Source organism: Humulus lupulus, chromosome X (genome assembly GCF_963169125.1).
Source record: "Humulus lupulus chromosome X, drHumLupu1.1, whole genome shotgun sequence".
NCBI classification, from domain to species: Eukaryota; Viridiplantae; Streptophyta; class Magnoliopsida; order Rosales; family Cannabaceae; genus Humulus; species Humulus lupulus.
Genome location: NC_084802.1, coordinates 208,096,991 through 208,116,206, shown reverse-complemented (window position 1 = coordinate 208,116,206; position 19,216 = coordinate 208,096,991). Strand labels below are relative to the sequence as shown.

The 19,216-nt window shown below is 51.2% G+C and overlaps 1 protein-coding gene across 1 annotated transcript; it reads right to left on the bottom strand.

Annotated features, from left to right (window-relative positions):
- Positions 1-15,058: 15,058 nt before the first annotated feature.
- Positions 15,059-19,004, bottom strand: LOC133803712 (pentatricopeptide repeat-containing protein At4g31850, chloroplastic-like). The gene is made up of 2 exons (XM_062241824.1): positions 18,703-19,004; positions 15,059-18,021 (listed from the first exon to the last, which is right to left on the bottom strand). Exon 2 carries the CDS (start codon positions 18,005-18,007, stop codon positions 15,209-15,211), a length of 2,799 nt encoding a protein of 932 aa, XP_062097808.1. The 5' UTR covers positions 18,008-18,021; positions 18,703-19,004; the 3' UTR covers positions 15,059-15,208.
- Between the last annotated feature and the right edge of the window lie 212 nt (positions 19,005-19,216).

Here is a 19,216-nt window from a genome sequence, read left to right as displayed (position 1 = left end):
AATAAGAGACTCCAAGAGCATAAGCAATAATTATTTAACTCAAAGAAGTTTGGAAGAAAAAAGACGACTAGAAAAGGCCTCTCTCATCACTTCTCACTTAAAAATAGACGAGAAAGGTCATGTTCTCTTGCAAAAAGTGACAAGAATAGTCCCTAATCACAAACGATGAAAAAAAAAAATTTATAGAGCTACGTGAAAGATTCCTCCAAATTTTAAATTTTGATAATTTCAATTTCAACCTAAAAAAATTAAGGAGAATTTTCCATTTTGTTGTAGTGCCACAAGAATTTACAATGTCAAATTCAAGTTTCTCCAAATTATCAAGTTTCCATGTCTTATATATCCTTTGCGAGTCAATGAGTCATCATTTACACTTCCCCACTTTTATTCTAGAATGAAGGTTATGATCATCAAGAGAATTGGCTTCTCCTGCTGTGCACCACATACTAATTTATACAAGTATATTCTCTAGAAACAGAGCCACCATCAACCAACTCAACCAGAAAATCCCAGGCTTCCAAGACCCTTCCTTCTTCAGAAAGAGCATGATTAATAATCAAGGTGTAAGAACTCGAAGAGGGTATTCCGTGATTCATAGTCGGCATCCTCCTAGATCCTCAACATATCGACAGCCTTCTTATCAATCTCATTAACTGCTGCTGTACTATGGTACCTAATAAAAGAATTATAAGTAACTCATTTGGGGGTACAGCCATGTTGGCTCAGCCCTCCCAATTAGGCAAGTTTTGCAACAACCGTTGATTAAAGAATTATAGCTGGCAAGTCAACATCAGGAGCATGATGTGAAACAAAAGGTTAGCTTACCACAACCTCCCCTCCTCCTAGTAGCCTTTTTGGACTCAGTCTGCTAGCTATATCTAATCTACAAAAAGAACTAATCAATATTATTTTTATACAAGTAAAAAGTATCTGGTGAACATCTAAAGCCTAGCAACTCCATATGCTCCAACAAAGACCTGGCTTTGTTGAAATTCCCTGCTCTACAAAGAGCATAAATAATGGTATTATGGTAATAATTTTCAAGATAAAAATAAGAGTAAAGGAACTATAAAATATTAAATTTTCATGTAAACTCCACACTTATATTAATATAATGCCAACATGATATATACTCTTTAATATTTTTCTAAATAATATAACTGTTAACCGAGAATTTCGGCAACTCTATTAATGAATAATATTTGCTGGTAATAATAATGAAAGTAGAAGATCGACACGGGGTTTTTACGTGGTTGGGGCGTTAACTAGCCTTAGTCCACGAGTCTATATATTAGAGCTAGATGAAGCTTTTACAATGGAGTTTTCTAGTAATATCTTAACAGAGTTTCTGCCTTTTTTCTCTCAGAAGACCCCTTTACATTGTTCTACAGCTTATATTTATAAGCTGAGGGGAATACCGGGTCTGGGCCGGATCCGACCCGGGCCCATCAGAGAAATGGGTACAAGGGGCATTTCTAGTGGAGGCCCAATACAAAAAGGTATGAAATACACGAAACTCAAACCAGCTAAGGCCCAATTGGTTGACCTGAGAAACAAGCCTCGCCCGACAAAACGGCGCTTTGGCTCTGACCACTTCGAGTTACGAGGCTGATTCAGGAGACAAGACCGGTCAGGGTACTTGGCTGCGCAATCCTGACACATCAGTGTGCCATCCCGAGGCGACCCTTTTCTGCAGGCGAAAAGTGGGGGACAATGCCCACGCGGAATGAGGCGGCTTCAGGATCCTGGACGCTTGGCCCTTCGACCGGGGAGGAGGTGATCCAGGTCCGTTTACCGTTGGCCCGCTCCATTTACCATAGGCCCGGACCATACCAGGGTCCGGGACAGGAACGCGTAGGCCGCGACGGTCCGGGCACTCTGGACATCGCCCGGACCGTTCTTGCTGAGTACGAACCCGGAGGGACGTCTCGGACCCCTCCAATGGGCCCAGTCTAGAGTCCCTGGTCCGTACCAGTCCCCTTGGGCAATATTCAAACCAAGGGACCTTGGGCCGGGCCCATGTGCCGAGCTGGCCCTCTGACCGCGGGCCAGGGCGAAGGCCCAAAGCCCCCGCAGGAAATGGGGATAACATTTACCCCCCAAACCTTCACCCGGGCTTGCCAGGAGGAGGGTTGCATCATCCTCGCGGCGCTCGCCAGGTTGCCTCCCCAGTTCCTGCCCGAGCTAGGAGGCTCGGCCAGAAGGTCGTGTCATTGGCAGGTTGCTTAGCCCGGATCGTTTACCGTGATCCGGGGACGTTTACCTTTGGCCTGCTTTAAGAAAATGACACACGTGTCGCCATGTGATTGCTGCAAGGGCCTTGAAGAGTCGCCTAGGTCTCCCAAGGGCCGCTAGGCCTAGACTAGGGTGTCAGTGCACGTCACAAGGCGTCACATCCGCACGGGGGGGGGGTCATCATTAATGTCCCTGGAACGAGGTGGACCGTAGGATGGAGCGTCTTTTGGCATCCGCCACTCCTGGGCCGTCGGATTTGAGATGTCGAGGATCCAGACCGCAAGGACTCATAAATGCCCCCTGCGCGATTCTTGATCGTCAGATGAAGAGGCACCTGACCGTTGGATCGTGGGCCAGAATTTGGGGGCTGGTATAAATACCCCCAGAGAACAACATTCGGCACTTTTCCATCTTCGAACCAGCTTAAGAAAACCCGAACGCTGTTAGAGCTTTGCATGTCCGACCTCGCCGACGAAATACTCCGCCGCCTGCTAGTTCTGTGCCACCGCCTGTTTCCCAGAGCCTCAACCTTCGCTCTTCAACCTGACGGCGCTTCTCGGGTTTGTCCCGTCGACGAACTACTGCACCGGCTGTGCCACTTCAAGAACGAGGTTCTGCCATCCTTACGGTCGGACAACCACCATCCTCAATGGTCGACACCACACAGTAAGTCTTTTTTAACTCTGTTACCAACGTTGTGAACTTATGTTCTCTAGATGCATGCATCTAGGCTCTGTGCTTTAGAATTTGTTAGGAAGGCTGTCTGGTTTGGGTTGCACCATACTCGGATGCTTCCCGGATAAGGAGTGGGCCTTAGTAGCCTTCTCTCCCGATCAGGGTCTCGGGGCTTTTCGGGGTCCCGGGCCTGATCCGACGGGACTCCAAGCAGTCCTTAGGAGACTCCCTATACCTTGACCGAATTTTTTGGGTTTAGGTACTGACAGCTTGGTCTTTCTCTCTTTGTTCCCAGATCTTCAGTCATGGCCACGGGCGTTACACTCCACCCTGAAGAAGAGGTCAATAGGGCCCCTGTAGTCGTTCCCGGATCCAAGACGCCCACAGGCAACAGGTGGGAAATGGACGTAACGGCCAACTCGTTCCGGAACTACCGGATGATGCTGCTCCTGGAGACGCGACTGGGCATCGAATCAACTCCGGGCCTCTTCCACAATCGCATGGCCAGGCTTGAGGAACGGGCGCATACGTCCGTGGATGGATTCAGGACCTGGAGCGCCGGTCATATCAGTGCGGGAGCTACGCTCCCGCTTCATGACTATTTCGTGCGATTCCTGACGTATGTGGGGATCGCACCGTTCCAACTGTTTCCGCAAGCATATCGCATGCTTGTTGGGTGGAAGGTGTTCTGTGTCGCTAAGGAGATCGCGGAGCCTACCCCTGCGGAAGTCTTGTACTTCTACAAGTTGGTGCCGCAGGTCAACGTTAAAAACAAGAGCCTGGACGGCTTTTACAGGCTGCAGCCGCGGAGCGGCTACCCTGCTCCTACCAGCACCTGGAGGCACCCCCCGGATGTCAGGCATTACTGGTTCATGACATCCGGGTTCCTTATTGACAAGAACCCCACACTGCTGCTGGACTTACAGCGAGTGGGTAAGTATTCCTCCGGACCCCTCTCTTTTATTCATTTTTTGCTCCCGTCTCTTATTGTGTCTTCCGGGTCGCAGGGCCCTTCATTCAAACCCCCCTTACCGAGTTCCTCCTGGAAAGGAGGAGATTCTACGCCAAGCTGACTGCGGAGGAGCTGGACGTTGGGGGCTACGTCAGGGATGACAACCTCCGGTTAGTCGGGTTGCTCGCGGCCACCCAGACCATTGTTATCCCGAGCCTCCAGGGCATCCCCTGCAAGAAGGACGCTGACGTCCGGGAACAGTTGGCCCTCGACCACATCGCCGAGGTGGTGAGAGCGGCGCGGGCCGACGCAGCCCAGCGTAAGAAGAACCAGCTTCCGGCGGAAGCGGCCACCTCGGAGGAGCTGGAGGAGCTTTTCGAAGACGCCCTACCAAACGCCGGGACACCCGGGGCTAGTGTATCGAGGCGAGGTAACTCCCCATTAATCTTAACTTATGCTCCCCAGGTCAGGGACTCAGCTAGGGATAGGCTAGAGCCGCCGGGCCCCGCATTTGGGGCTGACGAGGAGATGAGGCCTTCATCTCCCGTCCTTGTAGGATCAGGGGTCTTAATGTTCCTATCCGGATTCCTCCAGTACGGGGGGTTTCTCACCCCGGACGTCGTAGGAGATCGGATACATTCATTCGCTTTAAGGGAATTGAGTTTCGCCCGGGGCTTAGATGAGGGTTCGTCCCAGGCTGTTTTTTACTGCTGTGTATTTTCCGTCATTTGGCTTACCGTCCTAACTCCTTTTTCCTGTACTTTTGCAGAGGATTCCGACATGTCTAACCCGGCCAGCGAGATGAGGAGACTCATCAAGGAACGGGCGGCCAAGAAAGCGGCCAGGAGGGCAAACGTCGTGATGGGCACGGAGCCCCTCTCCACCAGTGAAGTGCCCGGGACAGTGCCCTGTCCGGGCGAAGCTCTGGCCGTGGTTCCCTTCCAGGCCGTGGAGCCTGCCGCAGACGTCTCTGTTGACCAGCCCCCCGTGATTGATTTGGAAGCGGGCGAAGCCGTCAGCCGGAGCTCAGGGAAGAGGGGCCCGGAAGTCGACGCCGGGGAAGGCAACCTCGGGAAGAGGCCCCGGACGACGCGGGCAGAAACAACTGAGGAGTCGCACGGGGAAAGTCGGCTAACCGCGAAGGAAATCCCTGCTCCGCCTGTCCTTCCCCTCCGCCCAACTCTTCTCGAGGAGGGGGAGTCCGCCCTGCGGGACGAGCAGTCCCGGCTGATCAACCGGACCTGGGAAAACGGCCGGTGCTGGAGGGACGACGCTTATAAGGCCCTGACAATCCGTCGTCAGGTCGAGTTCTCGGACCGTCCTGCCGAGTTCAGCATTCCCCAGCCGATCGTGGACCGGCTAGCTGCCGAGGCGGGCTTCCGCCCCAAGCTGGGCCAGGACATCGCCCCCATGGCTGCTGATCTGCTGGATCAGGTTGGGAGCACTATGTCCAACCTTCAGCTGAAGAGGTACGCCACGATAGCCAACCCGGACGTGCTATTCATCTCTCAGGCTCTCCGCCACCAGGCCACCGCGATAATTTTCACCTCACTCATATTCCTTCCGTCATTTGTTGGCGGTGGTTTTATTTTCTAACTGTTCTTTGCTCCAGGTTGATTTACTGTCCCAGAGGAGTGCCGATATGGTGGCTGAGCTTGCCATAAAGATGGAGACGGCCAAGCTGGAGCTGGAGGCGGCCGTGAACCAGAGGGAGGCCGTCAAGGAGACCCTTAGCTGGGAAACGGCCCACCTCCAGGAAGAAGTGGCCCGTCTGAAGGCGGAGCGCGAGGAGATTGGCCGTGCCAAGGTTGGGTTGGAAGAGGAGTTGTCCCGGAAGGCAAAATTTGCCGACGAAAGGGCGATGCTCTTGGAGACGGCCGCAGCACAGTCCGCCCTAGACAAGGAGGAGATCCTGGCCCTGAAAGCCCGAGTCTGCGAACTAGGCGACTCCCTGCTTCAGGAGAAGGCGGCGCATGAGACGACCCGTCAGGAGAAGGAGGAGGCCGATAACTTACTGGATGTCACCTTTGATGAGGCCATCTATATGACCTGGTGCAAGGATAAGAACATGAACCTCCTCGTCTTCCCTGATCCTGAATCAAAGCGTGCCGAGTATGAGGCCAAGGAGAGGGAAGATGCGGACCTCCGGGCGGATGCGCCGTAGGCCCGAGTCCCGGCCTTGTACTTTTGCTAATGTTTTTGGCTTGTAATTAAATTTAAAACCTTGCTACTTTCTTTGGTGTTTAAGAAAGCTTCCTTCCATTGTTTAGTAGAAATTTCGATTTGTTGCCGCGAATAACTGATTGCAGGGGTTTAGTTCTGGTTCCAACGGCCGGGACTAGACCCAACGACTGTCTCTAGTCTTGGCACCGTCCAGGGCCCTCGGGACTTGGTCTAACCAGGAGTGCGGTTTTCCTTCAGTTTTTAGGCCCTGGCTGTCCTAGGACAAACCGGATGCTTTCGTATCTCGGAGGTTAACCTGTCCGGGCTGGACGTCGTTCGTCCGGGATGGGACCGGCTCTGGGCACGGTACTCTTAATTTTATACCCCCGGGCATCGTTCGTCCGGGGTGGGACCGGCCTGGGGCACGGTCCTTTGTTATACCCCCGGACGTCGTTCGTCCGGGGTGGGACCGGCCTTGGCTCGATCCTTTGTTATACCCCCGGACGTTGTTCGTATAGGGTGGGACCGGCCTTGGGCACGGTCCTCTTAATTTTATACCCCCGGACATCGTTCGTCCGGGGTGGGACCGGCCTTGGCTCGATCCTTTGTTATGCCCCCGGACGTCATTCGTCCGGGGTGGGACCGGCCTTGGGCACGGTCCTCTTAATTTTATACCCCCGGACATCGTTCGTCCGGGGTGGGACCGGCCTTGGCTCAGTCCTTTGTTATACCCCCGGACGTCGTTCGTCCAGGGTGGGACCGGCCTTGGGCACGGTCCTCTTAATTTTATACTCCCGGACATCGTTCGTCCGGGGTGGGATCGGCCTTGGCTCGGTCCTTTGTTATGCCCCCAGACGTCATTCGTCCGGGGTGGGACCGGCCTTGGGCACGGTCCTCTTAATTTTATACCCCCGGACATCGTTCGTCCGGGGTGGGACCGGCCTTGGCTCGATCCTTTGTTATGCCCCCGGACGTCATTCGTCCGGGGTGGGACCGGCCTTGGGCACGGTCCTCTTAATTTTATACCCCCGGACATCGTTCGTCCGAGGTGGGACCGGCCTTGGCTCGGTCCTTTGTTATGCCCCCGGACGTCATTCGTCAGGGGTGGGACCGGCCTTGGGCACGGTCCTCTTAATATTATACCCCCGGACATCGTTCGTCCGGGGTGGGACCGACCCTGGGCAGAGTCCTCTTAATTTTATACTCCCGGACATCGTTCGTCCGGGGTGGGACCGGCCCTGGGCACGGTCCTCTTAATTTTATACTCCCGGACATCGTTCGTCCGGGGTGGGACCGGCCCTGAGCACGGTCCTCTTAATTTTATACTCCCGGACATCGTTCGTCCGGGGTGGGACCGACCTTGGCTCGGTCCTTTGTTATACCCCCGGATGTCATTCGTCCGGGGTGGGACCGGCCTTGGGCACGGTCCTCTTAATTTTATACCCCCGAACATCGTTCGTCCGGGGTGGGACCGGCCTTGGCTCGGTCCTTTGTTATACCCCCAGACGTCATTCATCCGGGGTGGGACTGGCCTTGGGCACGGTCCTCTTAATTTTATACCCCCGGACATCGTTCGTCCGGGGTGGGACCGGCCCTGGGCACGGTCCTCTTAATTTTATACTCCCGGACATCGTTCGTCCGGGGTGGGACCGGCCCTGGGCACGGTCCTCTTAATTTTATACTCCCGGACATCGTTCGTCCGGGGTGGGACCGGCCCTGGCTTGGTCCTTGTATTTCGCTTGTGCCTGGGATGACACCCCCCGCAAGTGAGCGGAGACGGGTCTGGGGTCACTTAGGAAAGAAATTCGAAAGGAATTCACCCTGAGGCGTACATTTTCATGGTGACAATAGCCTTTTATGACGTTTTGCACACGTCATTTTCATTGTTCACAAGGGAATTAGCCCTGAGGCGTACATTGCTTACAACGTAAACATTAAACTGGGACGAGTTCTAGGACTACTGGTAGTATTTACGGAGATGCTCCGCGTTCCAGGCTCGCGGAACTTCGGAACCATCGAGCCGCTTCAAGCGGTATGTTCCGGGGCAGACCTCGTGCTGGATCTCATACGGCCCTTCCCAATTAGGGCCCAGGACCCCTACTCCCGGATCCTGAGTGGCAGGGAAGACCCTCCGCAGGACTAGATCGCCGGTTTCAAACTTACGGCTCTTGACTCTGGAGTTGAAATGTCGTGCGATCTTGCCCTGGTACATCTTCAGCTGCACTTGCGACTCTTCCCGGATCTCCTCGATAAGATCCAGCGATTCCTAGAGTAAGGCGTGGTTCTGGGTGGGATCATATGTGTCGCGTCGATGGGACGGGACGGTCGTTTCAATTGGGATGACGGCTTCGCATCCATAAACCATTGAGTAGGGGGTGTGCCCGGTTGACGTCCTTTCGGTCGTCCGGTAGGCCCACAATACGCGGGGGAGTTCCTCGGGCCATTTGCTCTTACAGGCCTGGAGCTTTTTCTTCAGCGTCCCTTTTAGGATTTTGTTCACGGCTTCGGCCTGCCCGTTCGCCTGAGGTCTGGCAACTGCCAAGAAACTCTTCACTATACCGTGTCTTTCGCAAAAATCCGTGAAGTGGAGGCTGTCAAACTGCTTCCCGTTGTCGAACACGATTTTGTAGGGGAGGCCATACCGACACACTATGCTGTTGACGACGAAATCTAAGGCTTTCTTGGACGTGATCGTGTTCATGGGCTCTGCCTCAACCCATTTCGTGAAATAGTCTACAGCCACAATGGCATACTTTACCCCTCCCTTCCCGGTCGGGAGAGATCCCACAAGATCGATCCCCCACACTACGAAGGGCCAGGGACTGTTCATCAAGGTTATCTCTGTCGGGGGGGCCTGAGGGATCTTCGCGTACCTCTGGCACTGTTCGCACTTGCGGACGTAGTCTATGCAGTCTTTCTTCTTGGTGGGCCAGAAGTATCCTTGGCGCAGAATCTTCTTGGACAAACTGGGCTCAGCCGTGTGATCTCCGCAAAAGCCTTCGTGGACCTCATGCATGATGGCGCCCAGCTCAGTCCCGGACACGCACCTGAGGTAAGGCATAGATAGTCCCCGGCGATAGAGTTTCCCGTCCATCATGACGTACCGGTGGGCCTGGTACAGGAGCTTCTTGGCCGCGGCTCGATCGTTCGGAACTTCCCCGGTAGACAGGTATCGGATCAGCGGCCCCATCCAGGAAGTGGAGTGGTCGACGGTATGGACGGTGGGAGCCCTGATGCTTGGGACGGGGAGATGGTTGACGGGAACCAGTCCGGCCAGTTCGGCCTCTGTGTCGGTTGCCAGCTTCGCTAATGTATCCGCGAAAACATTCTTCTCCCGGGGAATCTGGCGGATGGAATGCGCCGCGAACGTCTGGAGCATCTCCCTCGTTTGAGTCACGTAAGCCGCCATTCTTTCTCCCTTGGTCTGATACTCCCCCGAGATTTGTCTGACTACTAGCTGAGAATTGCTGTAAATTTCAAGGTTCGCTGCCCCTACTTCCCGGGCCAGACGCAGGCCGGCTAGGACAGCTTCATGCTCCGCCTCGTTGTTCGATGCTTTGAACTGGAAACGGAGGGCATTTTGTAGCTGGTGCCCCTGCGGTGACACCAAGATGATCCCAGCGCCGGCCCCATTCTCGTTCGAGGCTCCATCCACAAAGATTTTCCAAACGGGCGCCGCGGGGGCTGCGGGGATACTCTCTTCTGGGGGGATGGTTGGTTAGGACCTTTATGGCGTGAGCCTGGAAGTAAGGTCGAAGCTTCCGGGAAGCCATCAATAGGCAGAAAGTCAGCTTTTCGATCAACGGGTATCGAGATTCGGCGTCTAGTAACCGCTTGCTCACATAGTATACCGGGAGTTGTGTCCTTTCCTCTTCTCGTACCAACGCGGCGCTGATGGCGTGCTCGGTCACGGCCAGGTATAGATACAAAGGCTCCCCTTCGACTGGCTTCGCCAGGATGGGGGCTTTGGCCAGGTGTTCTTTCAGCTTCTGGAAGGCCTCTTCGCATTCGGGTGACCACTCGAACCGCTGGCTTCCCCGAAGGACGTTGAAAAAAGGGACGCACTTGTCCGTGGCCTTAGAAACGAAACGGCTCAGGGCGGCCACTCGCCCCGTCAGGCTTTGAACGTCCTTGTGCTTCCGGGGAGAGGCCATGTCGATCAGTGCCTTGATCTTCTCTGGGTTGGCTTCGATTCCTCGGAAGCTCACTATGAAGCCCAGGAACTTCCCGGAAGCCACGCCGAAGGTGCACTTCTTAGGGTTCAGCTTCATCCCGTACTTCCGGATAACTGCGAAAGCCTCCGCCAAATCGTCCGAATGGTTCCGCGACGTCTTGGACTTGACCAACATATCGTCGATGTATACTTCCATGTTTCGTCCTAGCTGGGCCCGAAACATTCGATTGACGAGCCTCTGGTAAGTTGCTCCGGCATTTTTGAGTCCGAAAGGCATGACTATATAGCAATAGATGCCCTTGTCAGTTTGGAAGCTAGTATGCTCCTGATCTGCCACGTGCATGGAGATCTGGTTGTAGCCGGAGTAAGCGTCCATGAAACTCAAGATCTCGTAACCAGACGTAGCATCCACCATTTGGTCGATTCGGGGGAGTGGGAAACAGTCCTTCAGACACGCTTTGTTGAGATCCGTGAAGTCAATGCAAGTCCTCCAGGTCCCGTTCGGTTTTGGCACCAAGACCGGATTGGCCAGCCACACGGGATATACCGCTTCGCTTCGCGGATGAAGTTGATGGAAGACAACTTCTCCACCTCCAGCTTGAGGGCCTCGGCCCTTTCCATCCCCAAAGGCTTGCGCTTCTGGCGGACCGGTGTTGCGCCTGGGTCGATACTTAATGCGTGGCAGATGATATTGCGGTCGATCCCGGCCATGTCGGAGTGGGACCAGGCCAGGAGGTCCTGGTTTTTCTGCACTTGAGCGAGAATGGCAGCCCGAATGTCTACCGGCAGGCTCTTTCCTACTTGGACGGTCCTGGTCGGGTCAGTTTCGCTGATGCATACCTCTTCTATTTCGTCCATTGGCTCCAGGACGCGATCGTCTCCTATTCGCGGGTCCAAATCATCCGCTTCCTGGACTACTTGCTCAGCCGGAAGGATGGCCGGCTCGACGGGCTCCTCCCGGACCATATATATGGGACGGGCAGAGACATGGTAACACTTTCGAGCGCTTTTTTGGTCTCCCCGGACAGTCCCTATTCCTCCGTTGCCGCACGGGAACTTCATGCAAAGATGACGGATGGAGGTGATGGCCCCGAACTCGACCAGTGCTGGTCGGCCAAAGATGACGTTGTAAGCGGTTGGGCAATCCACCACAACAAAGGTGCATAACTTGAACGAGTGCTGCAATTCATCCCCCAGCGTCACCTGCAGCTGGATCTTTCCCATGGGGAGAAGTGCATCCCCGTTGAAGCCGTAGATTTGGGTTGGGCAGGACGCCAGATCCGCCTCCATCAGGCCAATGGCGGCAAAGGCGGGCTTGAACAACAAGTTGACAGAGCTTCCGTCATCCACCGACACGCGGGATACCAAATTGTTGGCAATTTGAGCATCTATGACCAGCGGGTCGTGGTGCGGAAAATGGACGTTGCGGACGTCGTCCTCCGTGAATGTGATGGGGAGGTTCATCAGTTTAGGGCGCTGAGCCGGGGCCTGGACAAGGGCGCAAACTTCTTGGTCGTGGTCCAGCTCGCTCAGATAGCGCTTCTGATCATTTTTCGAAGGTCCTCCCAGGTGGGGTCCGCCCGATATGGTCGCCACATGTCCGTCTACTCAAGGGGGTGCGGCCCCGGAAGAATAGGGCATTCCCAGACCGGGAGCCGACACGGCGATGATCCCCTGAGGGGCCAGCGCTGGAGGTCCCTGTGCATACCCTCCCTGGGGCGGGTATGTACGAGTCGTCACCGGCGCCGTGGATTTCCTGGGGCTTGCTGACATGCCCGGGACACCCACGGGCACTCTTACCCACTGATGGAGGTGCCCCAGCTTGATGAGGTTTTCAATCTCATCTTTGAGCTGCCGACACTCGTCGATGGTGTGGCCCACGTCTTTGTGATAGGCGCACCGTTTGTTGGTGTCTCTCGGATTCCTCCCCCCCCCCCCCCCTTAAACATGGGGCTAGGCTTTCGGTAGTGGACCGCTCTCTCTGTCGCCAGGTAGATGTTTTCCCGGGTGTCCACCAAGTTGGTGTATTCCGAATATTGGGGCTCGTAGCCCCTCTTCCCCTTTTTGGCCAGCTCAGGCCAGTTCTGGCCTTTGCCCAATCGCTTCCCCCGGGAGGGATTCACGCTTGCCTCGGTTACTCCTGTCTGCGATTGCTGGGCTACGACGGGAGTCATACTGTGGCCTGTCGGTGCGACGCCATAACCGGAGAAGTGCGTTGATTGGGCCGGGGCGTACCCCGAAGCGGCAGGGCCGTATACCGTAGGGGTGTAACTGATGCCGGGCGTGACGGCCCTCCCCGGGACTATAGGGGGCGTGGCGTAGGGCTGCGCAGGGAACTGTCCCGCACCTCCTGGAATCGTCTGAGGGATGGGGTGAGGAGCCGGGGGCCATCCGAAGGCCTGGATCTGAGCCGCCTCCCAGTTGATGAACCCTTGGGCCCTCCTGATGAATTCTTCCAAAGTGACGGCTTTACTGCGCTGCATGTCGTCCCAAAGTGGGGACCCGGCCCGGATTCCAGACTGCAGTGCCACCAGGCGCTGTCCGTCATCGACCTTTGTCTTGGAGGCTTCTTCAGTAAAGCGCTGGATGTAGGCTCTCAACGTCTCCGCGGGTAGTTGCTTAATATTGGCGAGGGCGCTGATTTGCATGTCCATCCTCATGGCGGCCACGAACTGCTTCCGAAATGCCGACTGTAGCCCGGACCATGATTGGATGGACCCCGGCTTAAGCCTTTTCCACCACTCTTCGGCGGGACCGCCCAACGTGATGGAGAAGCATAGGCATTTGCCGTCGTCGCTGACGTGAGCCACGGTCATGAGTCGGTTGTACCGGGACAGATGATCCCTAGGATCTGTATTTCCAGTATAGGCTGTGAGGCTCGACATCTTGAACCCCTTGGGCAATACGGCGTCCAGGATGTGCCTCGCGCACGGTTCTTTATCCTCTTCGTCAGAGTCAGTGTCCGCGCCTTCCTGCTTGTGGACCAGGCGATCAGTGACCTTTTTTTGAGCGGCCACCTGCTCCATGAGTAGCTTGGCCGTGCTATCCTCCAGGGGGATTCTCTCGTTCCTCCTGTCGTTGATGTCGTTCCTGAGGTCGCCGTCTTGAGGGAGGATTTTTTCCTTGCGGGCCCGCTCCTTCCGGGCATTCAGTCCATCGCGTAAATCTACCCGGGAAGTGTCGTCCCCTGAACTAAGAGCGCGACGATCCTCGCGGTGAGACCGTTCCCGACGGTTCTTGTTGACTGAGGCACTTGGGTGCAGAGACCTTTCCCGCCCGTTCGGCCCTGGGGCGTATCGGGGCTGCTCGTTCCGCGGCCGCGCTCCCTGCGGATCGATTGGGTGGCCTCGTCCTGGGACGGGGCGCACCTTATCTTTCCTAGGCAACGGCCGTGAACGTGCCCCGGCTTTCTCGACGGGGGTGGTCTTCTCCCGGGTCTTCCGTCGCTCCTTGTCCGGGACTCTCGGAGCCGTGTCGGGAAAAGGCTCCGGGGGACGGACCGGACTAGCACCCCTGGGGCCCCCGGCTTGCTCTTGGGGAGCGGTTTGTTGCGTTTCTGGAAATGGGCCAGCTGTGGGGTTGGCTGTTGGGCCCTGTGCGGCCATCAGCGCCTGTAGGGCTCGTAGAGACTCTTGCACCCGGCGGTGTGCCTCCGCCTGCTCAGCCATTCTGGCTTCCTGATCCAGGATTTGCTGCCTTAGTCTAGTTACCTCCGAAGCCTGCTGATCGTCGCGGGGGATTCCAGGATCCGCGGCTTCATCGTGATACTCCCCCTTGTTTTCCTCCTCGTAGTAATCTTCTTCGTTTTCTACTTCGTACTCTGCCCCACCCTCGTAGTTTTGCGACTCGTCTTGGTGGGATGCCGAGGCACGTCCTCGGGCGGGTCCAGAGGAATGTTCTGAGAAGGCAGCGGGTCCCTGTTGCTCTGCTCTGGATTGGTAGGGTCGAAGGTGGTGTGTCGTGTGTTCACCATCGTAGTAAAGGCCTGACGTTGGCGCTAGCTTCCTTCAGCTCTCAATGAAAGCACAAAACGGCGCTTTGGCTCTGACCACTTCGAGTCACGAGGCTGATTCAGGAGACAAGACCGGTCAGGGTACTTGGCTGCGCAGTCCTGACACATCAGTGTGCCATCCCGAGGCGACCCTTTTCTGCAGGCGAAAAGTGGGGGACAATGCCCACGCGGAATGAGGCGGCTTCAGGATCCTGGACGCTTGGCCCTTCGACCGGGGAGGAGGTGATCCAGGTCCGTTTACCGTTGGCCCGCTCCATTTACCATAGGCCCGGACCATACCAGGGTCCGGGACAGGAACGCGTAGGCCGCAACGGTCCGGGCACTCTGGACATCGTCCGGACCGTTCTTACTGAGTACGAACCCGGAGGGACGTCCCAGACCCCTCCAATGGGCCCAGTCTAGAGTCTCTGGTCCGTACCAGTCCCCTTGGGCAATATTCAAACCAAGGGACCTTGGGCCGGGCCCATGTGCCGAGCTGGCCCTCTGACCGCGGGCCAGGGCGAAGGCCCAAAGCCCCCGCAGGAAATGGGGATAACAATAACTTTAACATCTCTTAAGAATATGCCAATCTAGTTATGGGAATTTGCTTTTAAAAATACTGAAGCAGTTAATTTCTTCTGGCACGTATGAAATTGTATTCGTTTATTTTCTACAGTTTTTTCTCATGGAGTTTTGCCTTTTGTTTTGATGCACGGTCTATTATTAATTTGTAATACTTTCATTTTTTTTTTAATTAGAAATGATTTTTGGCGGTGAGTACCATTTTTTTTTCTTGGAAACATGGATTATAATGATATGCAAATTGGACTTTGCAGCTTTCTTTTCAATAATACACAACACACTCTTGTTTTTGTAGTTAGCTCAGTATGTATATATTCATCGGATTCTATCCTCAAAACACTTTCAGAGAAGAAAATGTTAACTGTGTAGAACATAGAGGGATTACAGGCAAAAACCTCTAAACATGTGTTGCACATAAAGTTATTCAAAATGGTACTCAAAATTGATTAGGAAGTTGTTCGAAGGTTTCTTTATTGGGGTCGCAGCCAACAACAATCATTTTCTTGTAAACTGCATAAGCATGGTCTGGTTTTCCTGACGTGCTGTAGGCTAGAATGAGAGCATTGTAAGTGGAAACATCAGGTTCAAGACCCTTATCCTGTAGTTCTCCATACATTTTCACAGCTTGCTCCAACATGCCCACCTTCCCAAGATCGAGTATTAGATTGTTGTATGTGTAAAGATTAGGAAAAACTCCTCTGCTCTGCATTTCAGTGTAGAGAGATAGAGCTTCTTCAACCCTCCCTGATCTTCCAAGTGCATTAATCAAAAAACTATAACAGAGTGAATCAGGGTTAATGCCACTCTGCTTTAGTTCCTCAAAATAACACAGAGCATCATCATTTTTTCCTAAAAGGCAGAGAGAATTCACAAGAATTGCATAAGAATTCAAGTTTGGTCTTATTCCTCCTTTAACCATTCTTCTAAACAACTGACAGGCAGTTTCCACATCTCCTGCTTTCCCAAACCCATTCATAAGAATATTGAAAGTCACACAGTTAGGTTTGCATCCATATTCCGCCATCTCCTCGAAGAAAAGCATAGCTTCTTCACCTCTTCCTGTCTCTAAAAGTCCACCAATGAGTGAACTGTATGTGTGAGGAGAGGGGGAGAAATCACGACCTACATGATCATGGTAGAAATCTATAGCCTCATCCACACTATCAAATTTCACTAAACTGGAAATGAGTGTATTATATGTGACTGTGTTAGGCTTGCATCCACTACTACACATCTCTTTATATAATTTGAAGAGTTCAGTGATTTTTCCAGACTTCCCGTGTGCACCAAGTAACAAGTTGTATGTAAAAGCTTCAGGGGCATAACCAACCCTTTTCATTTCATTGAAAAGATCCCAAGCCTTGTCAGTAACATCAACGTTAAGAAACCCTTCAATCAAACAGTTGTATGATTCCAGAGTTGGCCTTAATACCTCAGTCCTGGAAAATTTTGCAAACAAATATTCTGCGTGAAGAGCTTCCTTAAACTTACACTTACACTTGCACAACACCCTTATTAGAGGTAAAAGTACAGAGTAATATAGGCAAACTTTATCAGATACTAATTTTTCAACAAACAACATGACTCTATCAGTTTCAGCTTGAACCAGAGTCCTTCCAATCAAATCTTCCCAAAAGGGACCATCTACTTGAACTCCAACCTGATACACAAAACTCTTGACAATCTTGAATGCATCCACAATCCGGCCATCCTTCATTACACCTGGAATGATGGTGAGTATAGTTACGTGATTAGGATATAGAGATTTCTTCATCTGATGGAAAAACCAAAATGCATCATTGACTCTGTTTTTCTTGATTAATCCATGAATGATGGTGTTATAAGTGAAGACGTCAGGACAGCAGTTCATTGTTGACATTGTAGAAAGCATTTCCAAGGCAAATGGCACCTCTTCATTCTTAAAGAGGCAATCCAGGATAGAGTTAAAAGTTATTGTGTTTGGAGGACAGCCCAAGAATTCCATATCACTCAAAAGTTTTATAGCCTCATCCAACCTACTTGCCCTTATTAGTCCCCCAATCAAGGTATTGTAAGTGTAAGCATTTGGTGAGATCCCTTTCTCCTTCATGGCGCCTAGAGTATCAAATGCTTTGTCAACATTGCCTGATTTGCATAAAGCATCAATAAGAATGGTGAACGTGACAACATCAGGAGAAAAACCATAAATTTCCATATCATCCCAAATTTCTTTCAGAGTTTCCAGTTCTCCACAATCACTTAACTTGTCCAACAAAGTAATGTAAGTTACACGATCAGGTTTGTGACTGCTAGCTTTCATCTTTACAAATAAAGACTTTGCATTATCAAGTTTACCTGCCTTACAAAGAGCATCAATGAGAACATTATAAGTAATAACATCTGGCTCGCATCCCTCTTCGTCCATTCTCTTCAATAAATCATAAACCTCATCAATTTTCCCAACCCTTCCAAGAACTCTAATGCATATGGTAAATGTATAAATATTGGGCCTCAATCCCAAATGTTCCATCTCTGCTAACAAACACATTACAGTTTGAGTATCCCTTCGCTTTCCAAATGCCACCATAAGTGCTGAATAAGTCTTCAAGTCTGGCTTCATCCCTTCCATGACCATTATGTTGTAAACCTTCAAAGCCTCCCTACAAAATCCTGACTGGAGAAGCATATAGATCAACCCATTATATGAATATGCATTCAAAACGAACCCAGCCTTTCTCATTTTCTCAAGAGCAATTGGTGCTTGTCGAATTCCACCCCTTATGTGAAGACCTCTAAAAATAGCAAGATAAGTGTTCAAGTTTCGGTAAACTATTTTCTTTTGCATGAAATCAAACACAACAGCCATGTCCTCCACCCTCTTATGAGTCATCAAGACTTCAAGCATGTAATTGCATGTTTCAGCAGTGTGAACAACATTGGGTAACCCAGCAACAACCATAAAATATGAAAAAGCAGAATTTGGGTTCTTGGTAGACTTAAGAACCCTTATAACCTCTTCTGAAGATATCACAACTTTCTTCTTCTTGGCCAGTTCAACCCCTTCCTTTGGAATTTTCATAACAAACACACATAAACCTATTTGTTTGCTCCTCACTTTCAACCTATTTCTCAAGTACCCATATGTGCAAACCTTTAAATTTCCAAAGCTTCTTCCTTTAAATGACTCACTATGACTCAGAGTAGCTATTACAGTCTCTGTAAAAGCACAAGTACAGCTGAAACTACTACAATACATACTCGAAGAGCAACCTATTAACGGACAAGTCAAAAGAATTAGCAACATTAAACTAAAATAAAATAAAAATTTAGGTCATTAGAAATGGTATCAAGAACTAAAAACAAAGAAAAATAAATTATTGGGCAGAGCATCATATAGCATGAGCATTGAACTTCAAACCCAAAAGAATTTAGCAAACAGTTAGCCTGACATTTTCATTCTCCAATCTAGAGACAGAACTAAGGATCCAAGGATAGGAAGGAAGCAAAAACTTGTGTACATAATAATGACCATTCTTTTAAATTAAGTTGATTTTGGCAATCAAAACCAAAAGTGCCAATTGACAAAGGTTCAAAATCATGATAATGGCAGAGAATAAATAATTACCAATTCATTATACTAACCAAAACAAAAAATGTGCCATTAGACAACTCAAAAGCCATTGCCTCTGCTCTGGCATTAAACAAGCTGAAAAGCTCTAATGAAATATTAACTTTGAAATCCAAAAGATTCACATCAAACGGAGCAAAGATTAACTTACCCAAGTTAACCAACAGTGACATATACGTTATATATAACATTCTCAAAGTCTCATAACATATTCAAAGATAATAAATTTAAACTTTAAACACAAAGCTCAGATATTAAAAATGTTCAAAGGTTTAATCAGTAAGTGAGTAATTAGTAGTAGTGGAATGGAGGGAGAGGGAGACCTTATGGAGGCGGAGTGGGCTGGGACGCCGTCGACGGAAACTGGGTCCGCTGATGACTGGTGGGTGCCGCCGGAATATAGTCGAGTGGGTCAGACACTAGCAAAGCTCGGTGGTCTTAATAGCTGGAGGCAGGAAGAATTTGGTTATGGCGACTGGAAATGAGAGAGAGAGGCAGGAGGACGTGGTGGCTGAGTAGCGGAATCGATTCGAGTGGTGGACTGAGTCCGGTGAGAGGAGGTTGAGTTAGTGAGGTGATTGCCGATAGGATAGGAGTGTTAGAGCCATCGAAAGACATAAAAAAGACATACAAAATGAGATTTTTGAGATAAGTTAAAGTTTTACATATTTGATTATATCGTAAAATCATTATATTTTGAATCTTAACTATATTTACCAGTGATAATATATATATAGATAATAATATATAATTTTAATAATCTTTTATCAAAAATATATTTAATTTAAATATATTTTATTTAAACATGTAAATTTATTTAGATATAACATCTGATAC